The sequence below is a fragment of the Cygnus atratus genome, chromosome 5 (genome assembly GCF_013377495.2).
Source record: "Cygnus atratus isolate AKBS03 ecotype Queensland, Australia chromosome 5, CAtr_DNAZoo_HiC_assembly, whole genome shotgun sequence".
NCBI classification, from domain to species: Eukaryota; Metazoa; Chordata; class Aves; order Anseriformes; family Anatidae; genus Cygnus; species Cygnus atratus.
In genome coordinates this window covers 57,359,965-57,377,744 of record NC_066366.1, presented here as the reverse complement: position 1 = coordinate 57,377,744, position 17,780 = coordinate 57,359,965, and the positions used below count along the sequence as shown (strand labels likewise).

At 41.2% G+C, this 17,780-nt stretch overlaps 1 protein-coding gene across 1 annotated transcript in view; it reads left to right on the top strand.

Annotated features, from left to right (window-relative positions):
• Nucleotides 1–8,359: 8,359 nt before the first annotated feature.
• Nucleotides 8,360–17,780, top strand: part of NUDT14 (nudix hydrolase 14) — a 60,091-nt gene continuing 50,670 nt past the window's right edge. Inside the window, exon 1 of the mRNA XM_035551402.2 lies at nt 8,360–8,506. Coding sequence (XP_035407295.1) covers nt 8,426–8,506 — 81 coding nt within the window. The 5' untranslated portion in view covers nt 8,360–8,425. The remainder of the gene's footprint in view (nt 8,507–17,780) is intronic.

The following is a 17,780-nucleotide window of genomic DNA, read 5'->3' as shown; positions in this document are numbered from 1 at the left end:
CGAATGAAGAAAAGAACATCTACATTTGCTGTAAATACATTTTCCTTTCTTAGGTACACAGAAGAGCAATGCTGTCCTTAGCAATGACAGATTACGTGCTTTGGTTTACCTGACTGGTGAGAGAGATTTATCTAGTTACCAAGTGGGACATCTCAGGGAAATAAGTACTTTGCCACCTTCTCCAGCAAACGCTTCCATTTTATGTCCAGAAAGAGCCACATTCTCTGCAGGATCAGGGCGCTAGGCAAAGGCTAAGTGCATACATACAGCATTATGCATCCAGTGATGAGAACCACCTGTTTGTGAGTCTGTTCTATTGTTTCTGCCAACGATTGGCTCTCAGTCATGGCAATCTCTCATGCAGATATATTAGCATACATGGATTGTATATCTTTAAAATACCAAGTAGAAAACCGTAGTAGTTACTGTAGCACACTGTTGTTAAAACAACATGTAATTCCTGATCTTGATGAAGGAAGGCATTTTCTTCACAGACCCTACCCCGCTATGAGAATCTGAGATCTGATCTCAGCAAAAAAGCAATACAGCAAATAGCTACAGATCTACAAGCAACAATATCCTCTGCACAGCATAAGCCAGCATCGGGTCCCAATGCCCCTGTGCCTTGCCTTGGCGAGCCGAGGTGCAGCATTCCCCTGCACAAGCAGGTAGCCAAACAAAGTGTCTCTTGACACCTACCAACTTTTAATACATCCGCCTCTTCCCTTCTGCAGGATTTCTAATGAAGAGGCTGCAGGCAAGGAAGAGGCTTTATGACAAGGAGCGCTGCAAAAGTAAGGTGAAAACAGACTGCTCCGGGAGATCGGCACAGATTAGGGACAGATATCCTTGGGCTCAGTTTTGCTGCGAGCATGCTAATGCCCAAATCTCCAATTGAAATGCACTGGATACCTTCTCTGCAGCCTCTAAGGCCATAGTACAAAATAATAAATCCAGCAAGATGGCTTACAAATGGGAAAGGCGTTTTTTTTTTATTCTTTTTTGGGGGGGATGTGGGAGTGGGTGCTGCTGAACTAGAACCAAAGACTTGCTGTTGTCTAAATGCACACATTTATTAAAAAAACACTGCCAAGGTTTCAAAGTCAAGCACTCAAAAGTTAGGAAATGTCAATGCCAACAGTTTTGAGAGTCCAATTTAAGACGGCTAGGATTTCTTTTTCAGAACTTCAGTTCTTACAGAGCCCTTCATGTGATCAAAGAACCAGTCTCTAACTTTCCAGCAAGCTCTCAACAACAGATCAGCTCAGCTACTTCCAAGTTCGTTGCCAAACCACCTGAATTTAATCAGTCTGACCCCTGTTTTGCTTCCTGACTTTAACTCTCCAGCACTTAAATCCAGCTGTCCACCTCCTCCACTGCTGCAATGCTCCCAGATCCTTTCTCTATGCTGCCTTTCACACACTCACACTCGGATGAAAGCTACATTCCCTTGAATTAGGTTGTGTAGAGCTTAGCCTGCCCTTCCCCAGAGCTCTCCTCCAACTCACTTCTAACCACAAGAATCTCTCAAAAGCATTTCAGCTGTTTTGTTCCATTTTGATACTGATGAGCACAATAAAGTTCTGGATTCCTAAGCACTGCTGCAATACAAATATATATGAGAATAAGATTACACACCTAATGAAGAAAAGGCAGGGAAATGGCCAGTTGTGACTCCATACCATTCTCTTTCATAAATTACATAGATATTTATATCTATATATGTCAAAATAAAAGCCAGGTACCTGCTCCCTACATCTGGTAGAAAACAAAACAAAACAAAACAATAACAAAAAAACACAATTCTCCAACTATATTTTTCTTTTGGAATGTCTCAATTTACCAAAGAGAAATGTTTCATACAGACAAGTATTCAATTAAATTCCTTCGGAAAACAGGCAGGCTTCCACTGGAGCTATGCCAGCCCCCGGCTTCTGAGCAGCCCAGCTGGTAGTCTCCTGAGGACCAGGGCTTCCAGCTCCCACAGCTTCGACAAATCTTGCTAGGCAGACTGCCTGAAGATTAAGGACCCTTGGGCTTTTAATGCCTGCAGTCCAAGGCAGGCTACCAGGCACAGTGTCACGGTGACTGGAGAGCTCCGAGATACCAGGGTCATGGCTGGAGCCATGGCCAACACTCAAGTATCCAACAGCTTGGGCTCCAGTCCTTTTCACAGACAATTTCCAACTATTGGAACATCAAGGTTCCCTGAGAAATCAAAATACTTTTCTCCTTACAGCTCTATTGCATACATATGGGCCAAACAAAAGCAGATTCTTCTTACTCCTTTACCCTCCTTCAGCTGTTCCTTATTATGTTATGCTAGTCTTGTTTGTTCATTCGTATAAATTAGTTTGTAGCTCTTTTGGGAAATACACCATTTTTCTACCTGTATTTGCACAGTTTCTAGCATAATGAGACCCAGATTGTAGCTGTGCGTGGTACTGTAACACAAACAACAAGGTGTTATCATTTTCTTTTTTCCCTCATTAGAGAGGAGCTTATTGAAAAATCAAAGTCTTCTCTCTAATCATTTTCACTCTGTTAGCTGTAGGCAACATTTGTTGGATAGTAATTAAAATAATTAAAAAGCATCTGAATTTTGCATGCATATTGTTTCTTATTTTTTCACAGGCTATGTGTTTGTTCTTCCCCCAGCTGAAAAGCTAGAAATCAGAATTTACTTCCCATGTTCTCACCTCCCTCTCTCTACTTTATACCATATTGCAACTTGTCATATTTTATTATGAATATCTTATGAACTGTCTTACTGACATATTAGTTACATATTTATGTTGAAAAGCTTTTTTTTCTCCACTATTTTTAGAGACCAATTTTACATGTCATGGTATCTGTATCTGTATTTATATAGAATACATTTCATTTTTTTTTTTACTGTATTTTATACAAGAATTTTAATGGCAATATGCACTGAAAAAAAAGCTTTGTATCAGCCGTTCATTCCCCTGGGAGATGGATAAATTCCAGCTGTTCTGGAAAATGGCGCTGTTCTCCTTGACACAGGTGAGCTTTCCACTATAGCCATGAGACAGTACTTGACTTTGCAAAGTACAGACCAAGAAGGTCATTTTCTCATTAAAAGAGACATATCTTGGTTTTCTGAAAGCAAACAGTAGCTAATGGCAAGATCTAAGTGAGACAAACTGAAATATTCCTCTAGCTCGGCATGGTGCACACCAGCAATACCACACACCATTCCTGTCTTGCTCACACTGTCAGTCCTTATGAACCAAATTCTGCAAACCCGTACAGGAATAATTACTCCAAGTTCTTCTGACTGGGGCTACTCATGTGATTAAAGCACCTCTGAACCAACTGATGGTAAATAAAATGGTTGGAACATAATGTTATGTACTGCAGCGCGGACCTCTGATTTTATATTTAGTAAAGGAAATGTAAATTATTTAAAACAACACCAACAAAAAAAAATAAGTCTCTCAGATAAGTTACTACTAAAATAAAAACAAATTTCTCTAGGGCTCTACTTACAATGCCAGAACAATTGCATAAGCACGATTCCTGACTTTCATGAATGTAACCAGGGTGGTTATGCCCCAGAACTGAATAATAATTAAAAGCTAGATATTGGCAGCTTCAGGCTTGCTTTTCTGCAGGAGCCTAGGGGGTAAACTTCAGAAGGCAAACTTCAGAACAGCCACTTCATTATGGAAAGAACCTGCATCTGATCCCCGGAGAGGTGCTCACAGCTAAGCTCTCTGTGGCAATGCAAAGATGGCCCACGTGAAGAAGACATGCGTTTGTGATGGCAGCCGGAAGGATTCCCAACACGAAATTACAAATTATACTGGATTTTGGACATTTTTATCCACCTGTCGCACTACGCATTTACAGCCAAGGTGTCCAACCTCCCTGATACCCTTATCTGACCTTAACAAAAACTGCATGCGGTCCAGGGAGCTGGAGAGGAGGACGTCCTGGAAGTAGTTTCCAGGCAGAAGACAATGTCTCCGTGGGCATCCCAGCTGCCTGAGGCTGGATGGGGCTGAAACGGGCACGCAGCTGGGTCCTGGGTCAGCCAGTGCCTGCTGGCTTCGGCAGCCCCTGCTGGATGTCTTCTGCCCAGAGCCGGGGGCTCAGACTATCTGTCAACCTGACATCAAAGCCTTTCTACTAAATATGTGCCATCTCCTTGGCACGGGACCTGCGTGCAACGGCTCACAAACCATAGATTTGCCACAGTTTACATTGCCTGACTTTTTCCTGTAACCACGAGAGCTGGAAATAATTTTTAAAAATGAGAGCTGAGAACTGCAAGTCAGCTGGCCTCTACTCGCTGAGGCTTTCATCCTTGCAGTATCTTAGTAACTACAGTATTCGCAGATATCAAAAGAAATATAAGATGGCATATATACATATAATGATACTCTGCAATATCTGGAGATAAAGAAAAGCTCTGGACGTGATGTTTATTTTTATTTATTTATTTATTTATTTTTTTGTAAGCAATGGCCATGCCATGGTGCCTGGTAAGGACAGACTGAATTTAATAGCACACACACACACACTCACACTCCAAAATCACTATGGAAAATGTGCCGCCTAACTGTGCATGAAGGAGCCCAGCAGCTCGGGCGCTTTGCTAAGCTCCAGCAGGAAGAGGGAAGTACCGCAAGGGACATTCCCCGGTGCACATGGCAAACAGTGGGGCTGCTGCCTGACCAGATGGGCTGGGGCAGGTGGCGAAGAACGGCCCCGGCTCCCTGCACGTTGATCCCCAGGTACACAGGTGGAGAGGAGAGGGTGTGCGTGGCTCCAGGTGCTGCCACAGGCAGAGGGACAGCAGCGCCAGCCCGGTGCAGGAAACATTCCCTGTTACGTCCCAAAGCAAACAGCAATAAAACAAACTGCTAATAAGGATGCAACCTGACCCTCTGCAAAGTACATGCCCAAGGTCTGTGTGTGTTTAAGGGGAAGGGAAGGACTGTGTCTGCAAAAACTTCAACCTCAAGGGGATTTTTTTTAAAACAACAACAAAAAAAAATATTGTTTGGATATTTTGCTGGTAATAAAAGTTACTCACAATGTAACACAGAGCAAACATTGCTTTGAAGGAAAGAGAAGTCTGTTAAACAAAGAACCTTACCCTGAGGAAAGAATTCCTTTTTAGCACTAATGTTAACATTTCATTTTTTATAAGAAATCCCAGTGAATCTTCCCTTAAGACTCTTTAGTTCCAGACAGGACACCTCTTTTTTCTTCTCTCCCTGTTGACCTAATCTGCTGATCTTTCTTTCCAGGAAAGAAACGAACTTGCACTCATGTTTTTGCTCTTCTTTACCTGGCTGTTTGTCACACAGTCACAAAAAGTGTTTTCTGACCTGCTAGAGCTCACACAGGTAAACCATCCAGACTTTAGTAATTTACAATAGAGACCGTCAGATCCAGGGAAACACTCATGACAACATTATGTATGTTATTTAAAAAGTGAGAAAACATTATATAGTACGGAAGCCACTTCTAAGGAAGATAAAGGAATATATTTGACGCAGTGAAAGGCAACCTGTCATTCTGACACCTTCCTGTTTTTTTGGGGAGTCAAATTATCAGTAGCTTAGGAAGGAAGATGTACAGGGCAATCAGCCTGTGGAAGCATACCATATGTACCTATTTTAATTAGGAGTCTAATGGTAAACATAGGTAGTAATCTGCAAAGAAACTGATAGCAAAGAGCAACCTACGATGTAAGAAGTTTGGGAACCGATAATCTAGGGACAGTGTCACAGAAATGGAAATAATACTTTACAGAGTATTACTAGTGGAAACCAAAAGATTTTGCAAGCAGTTAAACATCTGCCTCAACTTCAGCATCAGAATCATCTCACTGAAAGTAATAGAGATGAGCACAGCACTTGAACACCTTGGAATTATGAATGTCTATTTTCTCAAGCTTTTGGAGGAATGAAACCACCAGTACTGCTTTAAAATAGAGACAGACATGCAGAGATGTCTAGTAACACACAACAGAGTAGTATGGAGATCTGCAAGATAGTTATCTGAGGTAATAAATCCATATGGGGCAGCAAAACGAGCAAACACGCCCGGCCTCCCAACGTTCTTTGGAATCAAGTTACCCCAGCAAAAGTCGTGAGCACATGGAGGGCACTTCTGCTCTGGTGGAACTTCGTGTGCACTGCGTGAGCAGAGCTATCCTGACCTCAGTGCTGAGCTGCTGTGTAGCATTTCCGCATCGTTATTTGTTATTTGTTTCTTCTTGTGAAGTCAGTGCATTTACAGCCAGGTCGGAGTCACTGCATCGATTACCATAGGCAAGCTACAAAAGCAGTGAAAGGAAACAGGAAAGCAGAAGTACATCTCACCCATCAAAAGGTAAGTTATTCCCCTTCGGTACTGTCCATGGGAGTAAGTAGGAGCAGAAGGTCATTGCCTTTCCAAGACTGTTCCTGGACTAGCAAAGTCAAGGCCACTTGCTATGCGGGGTATCTAGGCATTAATGAAGAACCGTAACAAATTCATGTCCAGTTGCTCGACAGTAGTCTCACTGCAGGGCATATTTTTATTTTCTCATTCAGATTTCACCTGTAAAATGGTAGCACTAAGCCTGCTCCTTAATCTCAGATTGTTAAATCCTTAGTTCAGCTGTCACATTCACGAAGAACACTGTCCGATAAAGAAGTCTACAACTTTCAATCACAACTGCAATACTAGAGCACCCCAAAATGTTTTTTCCTGTGACACTGTGCTCAACTGTTCCAGGTACATTAGCAAGATCAGGTCTGTGACATATCACTACCCCAAAAGCTTCCCACCTAAGACTAAGAATGGAATAAGCCATCCATCACGCACTATGACATGTTCCCAAAAACACACACACACTGAAAACCTTAAAGTGGTGTCAGAATGTTTATTGAAGAGTGCAATATAACTGGCTGAGCCGACCTGGGTACTGGGTAACTTTTAACATAAGCAAACAGAGATACTGTAAACTTGCTATGCATGGAAACTGTGTTTATACTTAAATTGGGCTTGGAAGACTGAAATAATTTAATAGCAAAATATAGCTTAAGTTCCCAGGAGCTCTGAATGACCTCAAGATCATTCTGAAAAAAAAAAAAAAAGAAATACAGGGACATATCCAATGATGCAAATATAGAGTTAAACCAATATTTTTAAATAATCAGATAATAAAATACATTTAGCTGTCTATTTGTCATGAGAGATTTACAAATATGCTTTTTAAAACACAACACTTTTCAGTCCCACAAAAATTTTATTATTTTGTCATTTGTGTTATTAGAACCAATGGTTAACGTTCCGCAATGTAAGTGCTACCTCATTTACTTCTTATTGAGCTTTGCAATTGCTGGATGTCTTCTTTTTAGAAGACTCTTGCTAAGGCTCTTACTGACACATTAGAAAATGATAAACTTTCTTACTGATGCAGTGGTAATAGATTAGAAGAGAAAAAAAGAAACAGATGGGAGGAATTTCAGATTATTCTCAGTGCAGTTAACATATCGACCAAATAATTTGATTTATACAGCAACTGAAATAGCTGTACACTGGAACTTCTGCATGTAAAGTGAGCACAAGTCAGAGAGGAAATAACCACGACAAACTGTGGGCTCTGTTGCTCAGGAATCTATAACAACATTATCAGGAATATTAAAATACCAAGGGGAATCTAACCTAATGTTACATAATGATGATGAAACTCCTATGAAGACCAGGAAGTTGTTAAATCTAATAGTGATTTGCTTGAAAAAATGAAGGGGGAGAAAGTAATTATTCCATAACTTTGTAGCTGAAAACTGCCAGATGAGCCTAATAAGGTGGTTTTTGCTCTTATGCCATGGGCTGCCTGCGTGGCCTTGACTAGAAGCTGGTCATGAGGCCAAGCCTGAGAAGCTTGTTTTACATGTTTACATGTTTTAAGGTACAAACGAGCATGTGTTCATAGCCACATTTTCCATGCCACTGATACAATTCCATTTTGACATACAAATGCCATACAGGCAAATGTAAGGGACTGTACATCAAGGTCATCACCCTGCAAAGCCTGACACACAGCCAGGATGGGGATGCGATTTGGACAAAATTCCACTTAGGTCAGTTCTCCAGAGGACAGGGCCCAGTTTCTGTTTAATGCCGGAGTCCATCACCAATATCAGTACCCCGTGTGGAGATAACTGTCGCAAACGGTTTGAGAAAACACCATTACAAATAGGTATTTTAATATGTCAACGCGACAAGCCCCCTCTGCGCCGCAGCCTCTCCCCCGTTTTGGGAGTGAAACCGCTCCCTGCCCTGCCCGCCGCTCCCAGGCCAGCCGGCAGCGGCTGCGCACGCCTCTGCCCTTCCTCCTCTGCCCTTCCTCCTCTTCCTCTTCCTCCTCCTCCTCCTGGCGGCCGCTGCCCCCGGCGGGATGGAGGCCATCGAAGAGTTGGCGATCCAGCCCTGCGCCTCCTCCCTCTACCTACGGCCCTTCCGCCTCTGCTACCGGCAGGTGAGTGCCGCCGGCAGCTCGGGCTCGCCCAGCCTCTTCCCCTCACGGCCTGCCCGTCTCTCCTCCCCTTCCCTCCGCCCCACCGAGGCGGGAGAAGCCTGGCTGGGGCGGAGGGAGGCCGGAGGAGAAGGGCAGGCTGCCCGGGGGGCCCCTCTGGTGCCGTGTCCCCCCCTACCCCGGCCGCTGCCCCCGCCATTTTGGGCTCGGCTCGGAGCCGGGTGCGCCTCAGGCTCATGGCGCCCTCCCTGCCGCTTCTGCAGGACATCGAGCCCGGGCCCTCCCCTAGCTTCTTGCCTGCCTGAAGCCCCCCTCTTTGGGGTTGACCTGCAGCAGGGCACCCCCTAATTTAGGTTTTGCTTCCCTACCGAGGGTTGCGAGCATGACCTGTTGGTTGGCAGCCCTCGGTGTGCAGGGTTATTGACATGACTCCAAGTTGCACAACTGCGCCGTACGGCCAGCCTCGCCGCAGGCACGTGGAGGCGGTGGAAGCGGGGAAGGAAATCCTCTTCCTTACAATGTTTATATCAACATGAATCACCTTCCAGAGGATCCCAGAGAATGGGAGCCTTCAACAATGGAAGGAATGCTAGGCATAATGTGGAAGTCCTTTCTCGTGGTCTAAAATACTGAATTTTTCTTGGTGAACGTTTTCTGCAAGTGAGGTCATGCACAGAACTGGTTGTTTCTCTGCTTCACCATGTGGCGTTGGTGGCTCCAGCATGAGCTTTGTCACAGAAAGGGGGATGGATGGAAGTGGAAATACAGAAGAGCTTGGACAATAAACACTGTGGACCACATCTCAGACTCATTCACTTCTATTCATTCTTTTCTTTGCTCCTGAACACATCAGTTGGAAAGGTAGAAGAGGAAATGCACACAGCGGAGGTGTTTAAACCCAACAGTGAAATGAGATGCAGAAAAGATTAAGCAAGGGCTAAAATAGTTTACATCAAAACAGATTCACTGATATTTTTACCTTGTTTTATATTTTTATGTGAATTCCCTAAAGAAATGTCTCTTCTCATTGGTTGGTGTAATGAAAACAGTGATTTGCAAACAGCTGTAAATTTTACACTGAGTTAACTATTTCTTTTTAGGTATTAGAAGGAAACTTGACCATTTTTTCATATTCTCAATTTGTGCTGGCTTAGCTTGTAAGTGACAAGTCTTACTTGTTAATATTATTTTCATTTTTGAGTCACGCTATATTTATTTGGAAAATGGGATTCCATTAAAATTTACAAAACGGTATTATAAAATTAAATTTAGTTGAATACAAGTGCCTTAAACATGATGAGTATGTTAAGAAATAAGGATGTGCTTGTTCGCATGCTGGGATTTGACAAGAGATGGCATTGCCACCAAAAGAAGTAGACTTGCCCTTTCTGCAAGTCTTGCTGCTTGCTCTGACTTCCTCTCTTTTCCTTGTGCAAGTGTTTGTGCAGCAGCGTGGGGAGCTGGTCCAGATCAAACCTAATCTGACCAAAAAAACAAGTTAACTTTTTCCTAAACAAGTGCTTATGCTGGCAGAGGGGAGGTGGTAATATGGTGGTTAGGGATGAGTGTTTGGGGGCTGGTTGAGGGCAGAGATTGTTTTTCTTGGCCTCAAAACTCTCCTAAAAAGAAGGTGAAAGTACTGTTTATATGGCACTTGTGCAGAAACTGCCTTGGGCCCAGCCTCCTGAGAGCATAAGCTGAATGAGTGCACAACTGTCTGCACCTGACCCAGGAGACAGGCCCTACGTTTATTAAAAACACATTTTGCATTTAAAAACTGACTTACTAAACAAAGGAAATGCTAAATATTTTTAGTTATTTGACTAATTGTTTCAAAGGTGTTTGGGCCTGCTGAAAACCCCAGTAAATACCTAAACGGTCTAAAATGTAAGGGAGTTAGGTGCCTGATCTGCTTAAGAATTTTGAAAATTCCACCACTTATCTAAACCTGAAAATTATTTCAAAAAGTATAGCCCTTGATCTTACTGGTTTTATGATGATTGAATCTTTTCCTTGTCCAACTTTTTTTTAATCACCAGCTGGAAAAAGAAAATAAAAAAAAAAAAGAAAAAAAGAAAAACTTTCCTTTTTCTCAGTTCTTAATTGGTGCTGTATCTTAGAGTAAATTAGTTACCCCTCTCCACAAATTACCTGCACCTGCTTGCTGAACTTAACCCAAATTAATAAAAAAAAGTCTTTGTGAATAACAGAATAATCTAAGTGAAGAAAGTTTAAATAACAGCATTTGTTACATTGTGAAAACTGAAACCAGTTGGATTCTTAATGCAATACCTGGCATAGTGCTGTAATTGGAGGTGGTCTTTTGGGTACTCTTTATGAAGCGATAATACGTCCCCTGTAATTTATTGTAGTCTGAAGAAGATTCACTGGTGCTTAATTTTTTTAATATAATTTTGATGAAGGATAGTTTAGGCCTTACAGGTCATCATTTTGTAATCTATTCTCAAACAGATACACTTCTATAATAGGTATTGATATTTCAACGAAATCCTGTCTAGGGACGTATAAAGATAGAATTGGCAATTTTTTACTTTATTAGTTTGGTTTTTTTACAACTACTTTTCTGTACAAAGAGGAAGTTGAAAGAATTTTTACAAACAATATGTGACTTTAAGATTATTTCTAAACTTTCATGGATACTTAAGTTATAGTATGGATTCTTAGGTATTTCATCTGAAAATTACACTACTTGTTCAAAGGTAATTTGGATCTCATCACTATACCCAAAACAGTTAAGTCTTTAAAAGTTAAATGTAAAATTTAGGTATAGGTGACTTATATCACAGTTAATTCTGCAAGTCTGGTTTTATCCATTAAACCTGTATTCTACTGAGTTGTAGACCACCATTGCTCTAGCTGGTTTGCAGACCACCAGAAATTCTCAAGATATCAGAAAGTGATTCATGAGAGGGGTTAAACAAACCGGTGAGGAAATAATGATTGTAAGCATTTACAGGTTGAAGAAGTTTGTGTCACGCCTGATCTAGAGTGGAGCCAGAGGCACTTCATCTGTTCATCAGAGGCACTTGAGGCATACAGAACTGTAGGCCAAAAGATCTCATTAGTGTTCTGGCCAGCTGAATATTCTGCTTGGGTATCTGGATGTTCAGACAAGGAGCTGTGGACACATGCAGGAACGGAGTTAGGTGTACTTAGAATCAGGCCTGGTGGTTACTTTCATGTTACTTTCATGTCAACTTCTTAGACTTGTGCACTAGTCCAAAGTCTGCCTGTGTTCTGAAAGCTTGAGTCATCTTTTGGATTGAATGTGTTGTATTTGGTTACATATAGAAATACTCTTCCAAAAGATCAGCACAAGAATGCAGGATTTTGGATACTTGGATGGAGAGGGGTTTGTCATAATTCTTAGCAGTTCCCAAAATTACTGCAATTTGTGCCCGTGGTGGATCTACTCTCCCAACTGAAGGTCATGAGATGTTTTTGTTTTCATATGAGGTCTTTTTTCTTCCTCTGCCTGCCCACTGTGTTTTAAATGAAAGTAATGGGCTCTGCATGTTTCTCAAAGAGAATAAAAGTAAGTGTACACCTTTTTTGAAAAAAATCTAGGTTTTGAATCATGCACAGATAAAGGCATCATGCAGCGTGGTGCTAGGCCTCCAAGGTGTGGGGAGGAGCCTGGCTCCAGACACATAGCTGTACGAGCCACTTTTTTAAAGGATTTGTTCCATCTTTATACAGTGCAAAAGTGGAAACAAGTGCAGCAAAGGAGTCACAGAAATCAGCAAACTGAGGCAGATTTGGCTAGGACCAATGCAGAGGGGTAAGGTAAAGTTTAAAAGGACGTGCTTTAGAATAGGCACCTACCAGCTCCTCAGAACAGACCTCGCTTTCTACTTGGGATTTTCAGCTGTAAACCCTCTTCTCAATTAGAGACCCTCAGACAAGTAAGCCATGTTATTTTAAGGGGGTTGTGGTGGTGCTTAGAGAAGGATAAGGTACCTCATGCAGCCTAATGAACATGCTGTATGTTTTGTCGGTAGGAACCCTGTTTACATATTTCTGTTCTGCTTGGTGCTGAAAGAAAAGAATTCATTTATCTCACATATAGGATAGCATCTGGCTGTTATTAATGCATACTTGCCCCCAAAGTGCAAATTGATTTGTTGCCTAAAATGGCCCTTTTTAAAACATATATCACCTCCCAGAGAATTGGCTTCTCTACCAGAAACTCCATGGTAAATCTCTTTTCACTTTTTCCTATTGAAGTTTTTCTGCTTTTCATAAATAATTTATTCAAGAGACCAGAGGGATGGCTAATGAGAGATTAACTCTATGCCCAAGGGCTAGGGCATTTCCCTGGGATGTGGTGGAGTCAGGCTGCAAGATCTTGCTTCAATTAATATCGCTTCCCACATCACAGGAGAGTGCTCTCACTGCTGGGAAACACATTTGTGTGTAAATCTTCAGCTCTCTTTTGTGTAGGTTAGCCAGACACTGGCCTATATACCAGATAGACACAAGCATGCACACAAAAGGTTAAGAATCCTGCCGAGACTCAGGGATGAAATAGACTCTGAGTAGTAACAGTTGAGCAGTTGTCAGGATTTGGGGCAGGTTTGAGTACCCAAATGGGAATCTGGATTCACTGTAGTCTTCTTAATGAACACCTGAGCAGAGACGTTAGTAGTTCAGAGCTCTAGTAAATCTTCCTGTAGTAATAGAAGATGCTACTGCATGCATTTGTTTGTCTCCGTGCTAATGGTTATTACCCTCTGAGGCTTAGCAGAAGCAAAAGTACTTTTGCTCCAGTTCTCATTCCGCTGTTCCAGTTCAAACCCACCTTCATTAGCCCTTTAAGCAAAATTACCGAGCTTTGTGCAGGACTAAGTGACTTTGCATGTTCCTGTTGGTGACCTCTGTGCTGGGGACAGCATCCTTCCAGGGGAGGCAGAGCATCAGCTGGGGGGAAGCATCTTGCTAGGGGAATAACACCTTGAGCACTTAGAGAAACTTTTGCCCAGAGTTCAATTATCAAAGCCTTTGTGGATCTAGCCCAGACTCCTATAGCCTTGTTTTTGAAGGTTGTTCTGGCAAGGGAGCTCTTGCCACTGTTTCCTTGCATTGTATAAACGTAAAACATTTGTTCTGCCCAAGAGCTTTTAGAAAGCTTGCTACTAGGCTAATAGCAACTGTCACTAGTTCTCCCAGCATCCACGTGAGTGAGGCTCTATTCCAAATCTGTGGAATGGTGAATGGGCATCTGTTTCACTGGTATGGGATAAACCTGAAAAACTCTGACCATCGATTGAAGAGTATGACCAGTAATGGTGAACTGGAGCTCTTTGCTCTTGGGAGCTTCACGTCCCTTCTGCAGTTCAGTCCTGCTCAGTGCCTGTGTATCACATTTCTTCTGTTGATTTAACATTTAGAATAATTTATTTTGAAGTTAGACATGTGAAAAATGCTTCCTTTGATTTCATTTTAATGCGAGATATTTTCATTCTGTGTTAACAAAATTAAATTATAATCTCAAAGTTTTACAGTCATTCTAAAGTAATTTTCAAGATTATGGTAGATTTTAACACACAATGAACTTTATGATGTACCTCAGGAGTAGCGTGCGATTCATCAGTAAATAAGGAATGTCTTATTTCTAATCTTAGATTTGATACATCTTTCATTTGTGACTATAAGCAACCACTCTGCTGCTGTGCCTTAACAATTCAACTGACTTGGAGATGTCATGAAGATTAAGACCCTGATTCTGTGATAAGCTGTATACATGCAGAGGAGAAGCAAAGCCTGTATCATTTATGTCATGAAAACTTTGAAGATGAAAAGAGCAAAGCTGTGCAGTGTTACAGGAATAATAACAACCTGATTTTACATTCAAAAAAATTGTACATGGTAATAGCAACATGAACGTGCCCAGCTGCCTGAAATATTCTCTGGAACTTCTGTCTGCTTTTTTATAAACATTAAACATTCTTTCCTATTTTGACAGTTAAAAATGATGCTGTTGAGGGAGTAAACAGATTTTTAAGTTACCTGTTCAAACAAGTAAGTCTGCACTTGAATCTTCAAAAGGCTCTAGCAGTAGGAAATAAGCAACTCAGTAATACATTTATTTTGCAGTTCATTTTTTCAAAGCAGTAGTGCAATAAAAGGTGATGCTGTTTTTGTTGCGAAATTTGTCTCATTTTCTTCAGGTTGTCAAGTCTAATATATCAGTATATAATATTAATCTTAAACATAGTGCTGCTAGCTCAGGAAGTTCCTGAGCTGCAAATTGCAGAAGGCTGAGAGTGTTTTAACAATATATTCTTCCTCAGGCGTCTTGGCTTCTGTCAGAGGTAGGATCCTGGATGAGACAGATTTTTGATCTGACTGATATGGCTGCTGCTGTTTTGACCGGGAAATTATGGCTAAAGTGCAGAATTATTCTCTTGTAGGGGTGGAAGAAAAGAATCATGGAGTTTCTGCAATAACAGCGTTAGGAAGTTAAGTACTGAGGGAACATAATTTGCTTTGAGAGGAGCAGTTTTCTTTGCAAATAGGGCACAGGTTTAAGAAAAGAAATTAAATTAAGGAATTCAGGCGTATCTGCTTCTGGCTCTTCTGGTACCTGGAGTTCAACTCTGGAAATTTGTACAAGATATTTTTGAATGAGGTGTTTATGAATTACCACAGCGGGAAACGGGAAGCATTAGTAAATAAAAGCAAGAGTTGAAAAGAAAACAAGTACTCTTTTTTGTTTCAGTGAATATTGTGCTATGTTAGTCTTAACATCTTTATCCAGCATGCTTTGAGAAGTCAATATAGGGTTGTTTGAAGTAAATACATGAAAAGTAGTTGGCAAAACTTAACATTTTTAGGTGAGCTAATGAACTTATGGCAGCAAATGTCACTGGGAAGAATGAGGTTGTGTTGCGCATCTTTTGTATCATCCTCGTACAGGGCTGAAATGTGTCTGCACTTAGAGAAATGAACATTTAAACCAGAGTGGCACAGTTTAGTTGGAAGGGACCTACAAATATCATGGAGTCCAACTGCCATGAGATTAAAATCTCATTTAATGTCATCAGTGGGTATGCTATGTGGTTTACTGTGGAATAGCTATGAAGTCGTTACCAAGTTTTAGAAGGAAGTCCATCGGGTGTAGTTAGCTTAAAGCAGTGCTTGTTGAGTTCCCATGCAGTGCTTGGTGAGGGCCATTGGGCTGCCTGCGCATGGTCCATGCATCAGCTAGGAGAAGCAGATCAATCACCAACAGGTTTTCATGTGCTACCAAAGGTGTGCAGCTTCACTGGAAGATGTTTCCAGGTCTGGAGATGAAGAGGTTGAAAACCACTGGCTTTGACAGTACCACTCCAGTAGCCTCATCTGCAAGGGCTTGTCTACACAGGACCTTCCCGATTAACTCCACGTCTCGTTCTACAACAAAGAGTCTGGTACTGTTTACATTAAACCACTTTCAAAGTACCATTGCACTTTGAATTCATACCCTACCTTAATCCACGTTAACTTTCCCGTGCATGCCCTAAGGGAGCAGTAAACTCAACTGAATGACTGTGTCCACACAGGGGTTTAATGGGGTTTAACTAGCAGAATTCAAGTTCATCAAGGTGCTTGTTTCAGATGCGTTTTCTTGATGTCCTGGTAGAGACAAGCCCTAAGAATGAAAGCGGTTTAGTTCTAAGTGAATGAACCACGTTAAAAAATCCATCGCTGAGATTTTATTATTATTATTTTTTTTTTTACATGTAGAATATGGCTACTGTGGTGTATAAAGTAGGCTTTTTTGACTTGTTTGGTACCGTTTCTTTTGTAGTAATTGCAGTTAGATCTGAGAAATAAAATAGTGTTCATGTACTTCAACAACTAAATGCTGTATTTGTTTTTCAGTTTGGATCAAAATACATATGTTTTCTTAAATAGCAGATATTTCTTTTTCCCAGTACAAAAATCTGTCATCTGAATCATTATTTCAGCTATGACATTATGTGTATTTGGTATGTTTTAAAGCAGATGAACACTGTAACATTTTAAATGTTTACTGCAAATCTGAATATTATGGAAATGAGACATTCTCTGTAAGTGGGAATATTTGCTAAAATGTCTTGGTGTGATGGCCTGTATGGGATGCAAGTATACTTTATTATATTCTTAAAATACAGTTGCATTTTAAATAATGATTTTACCTCAACTGCTGCCGTATTTAAAAAATATTTTTATCTTCAGCTATAACTCGTAAATGGTCAGCTCCTGTGCTTTGAAAACTCTCTATGACAAGCTGATGTTGCATAAATAAGTGTGTTTTACACTGCGGGCATATAAAATTAACCGCCTTGCATTTGGATTAATTACTCTTCAAAACTTTAAAACAAAACTTTATCATCTCCAAGCTTGGCTTCTTGGTATTGTCCTCCAGACATTGATCAAAGTCTTGTTAGTATAGTAATACTGAAGTTTACAAAAGTTTAAACAAAGTAAAGCTCAGTTTTTCTTCGTGGTCAGCTCATGTCACACTAAAGCCGCGATCGCTGCTCAAAACAGCATTAATTATTGGTTTCACGTCGTGGTTGCTGTGTCAAAATCCTTTAAATACCTCATGGAGCTGAGAGGGAATCTTAAGGCCTGTGACAGAGCAGCTGGCCTGGACATGGGCTGATGCCCCGGTTGACAGGTTGTTGGATTAGAAAGAATATCAAAGGCAGCAAGTAAGATTAGGGATAAGTGAACATCTGACAGCAGTTTGCAGCAGGGGAGAACAGATGATAAACAATGGGAGCGGGCGGCGTAGGGGGGGGAGAGGTGAGAAGGCCATGGGAAAAGTGTGGCGGCAATCACTAAAGCTCCAGGTTGCTGGGCCTCATGAATAGAACAGGAAATGGGATTTGCTAGGACAGATGTGCTGAGTGGTGATGAATACATTATAGGGAAATGAGGCTAAACTCCTGAAGGTGAGGGATGTGCTGTCCCTGAAAATAGAAAATATGGGAAAAGAAAAGTTTGCCCTCCCGGAGACATAAGCATGAATACTTTAATACAGAAAGGAGAAATGCTAATGGTAATTTTAATTAAATGGTTATTCTGTAGTAGAATTTGTGAGGAACTCTAGGTCATGTACGTTTAGCATAACAACATTACAGTGATACTACATATATAGCATAGAAAGTATTAATTTTAAACCAAAAATTGCACAAATAACCAAACAGTTTCAATGTTAGAACAGCCTGAACGGCAGCTCTGGGTGAGGAATGCTCAGACACATTCTCTGTATCTGGCATGTATT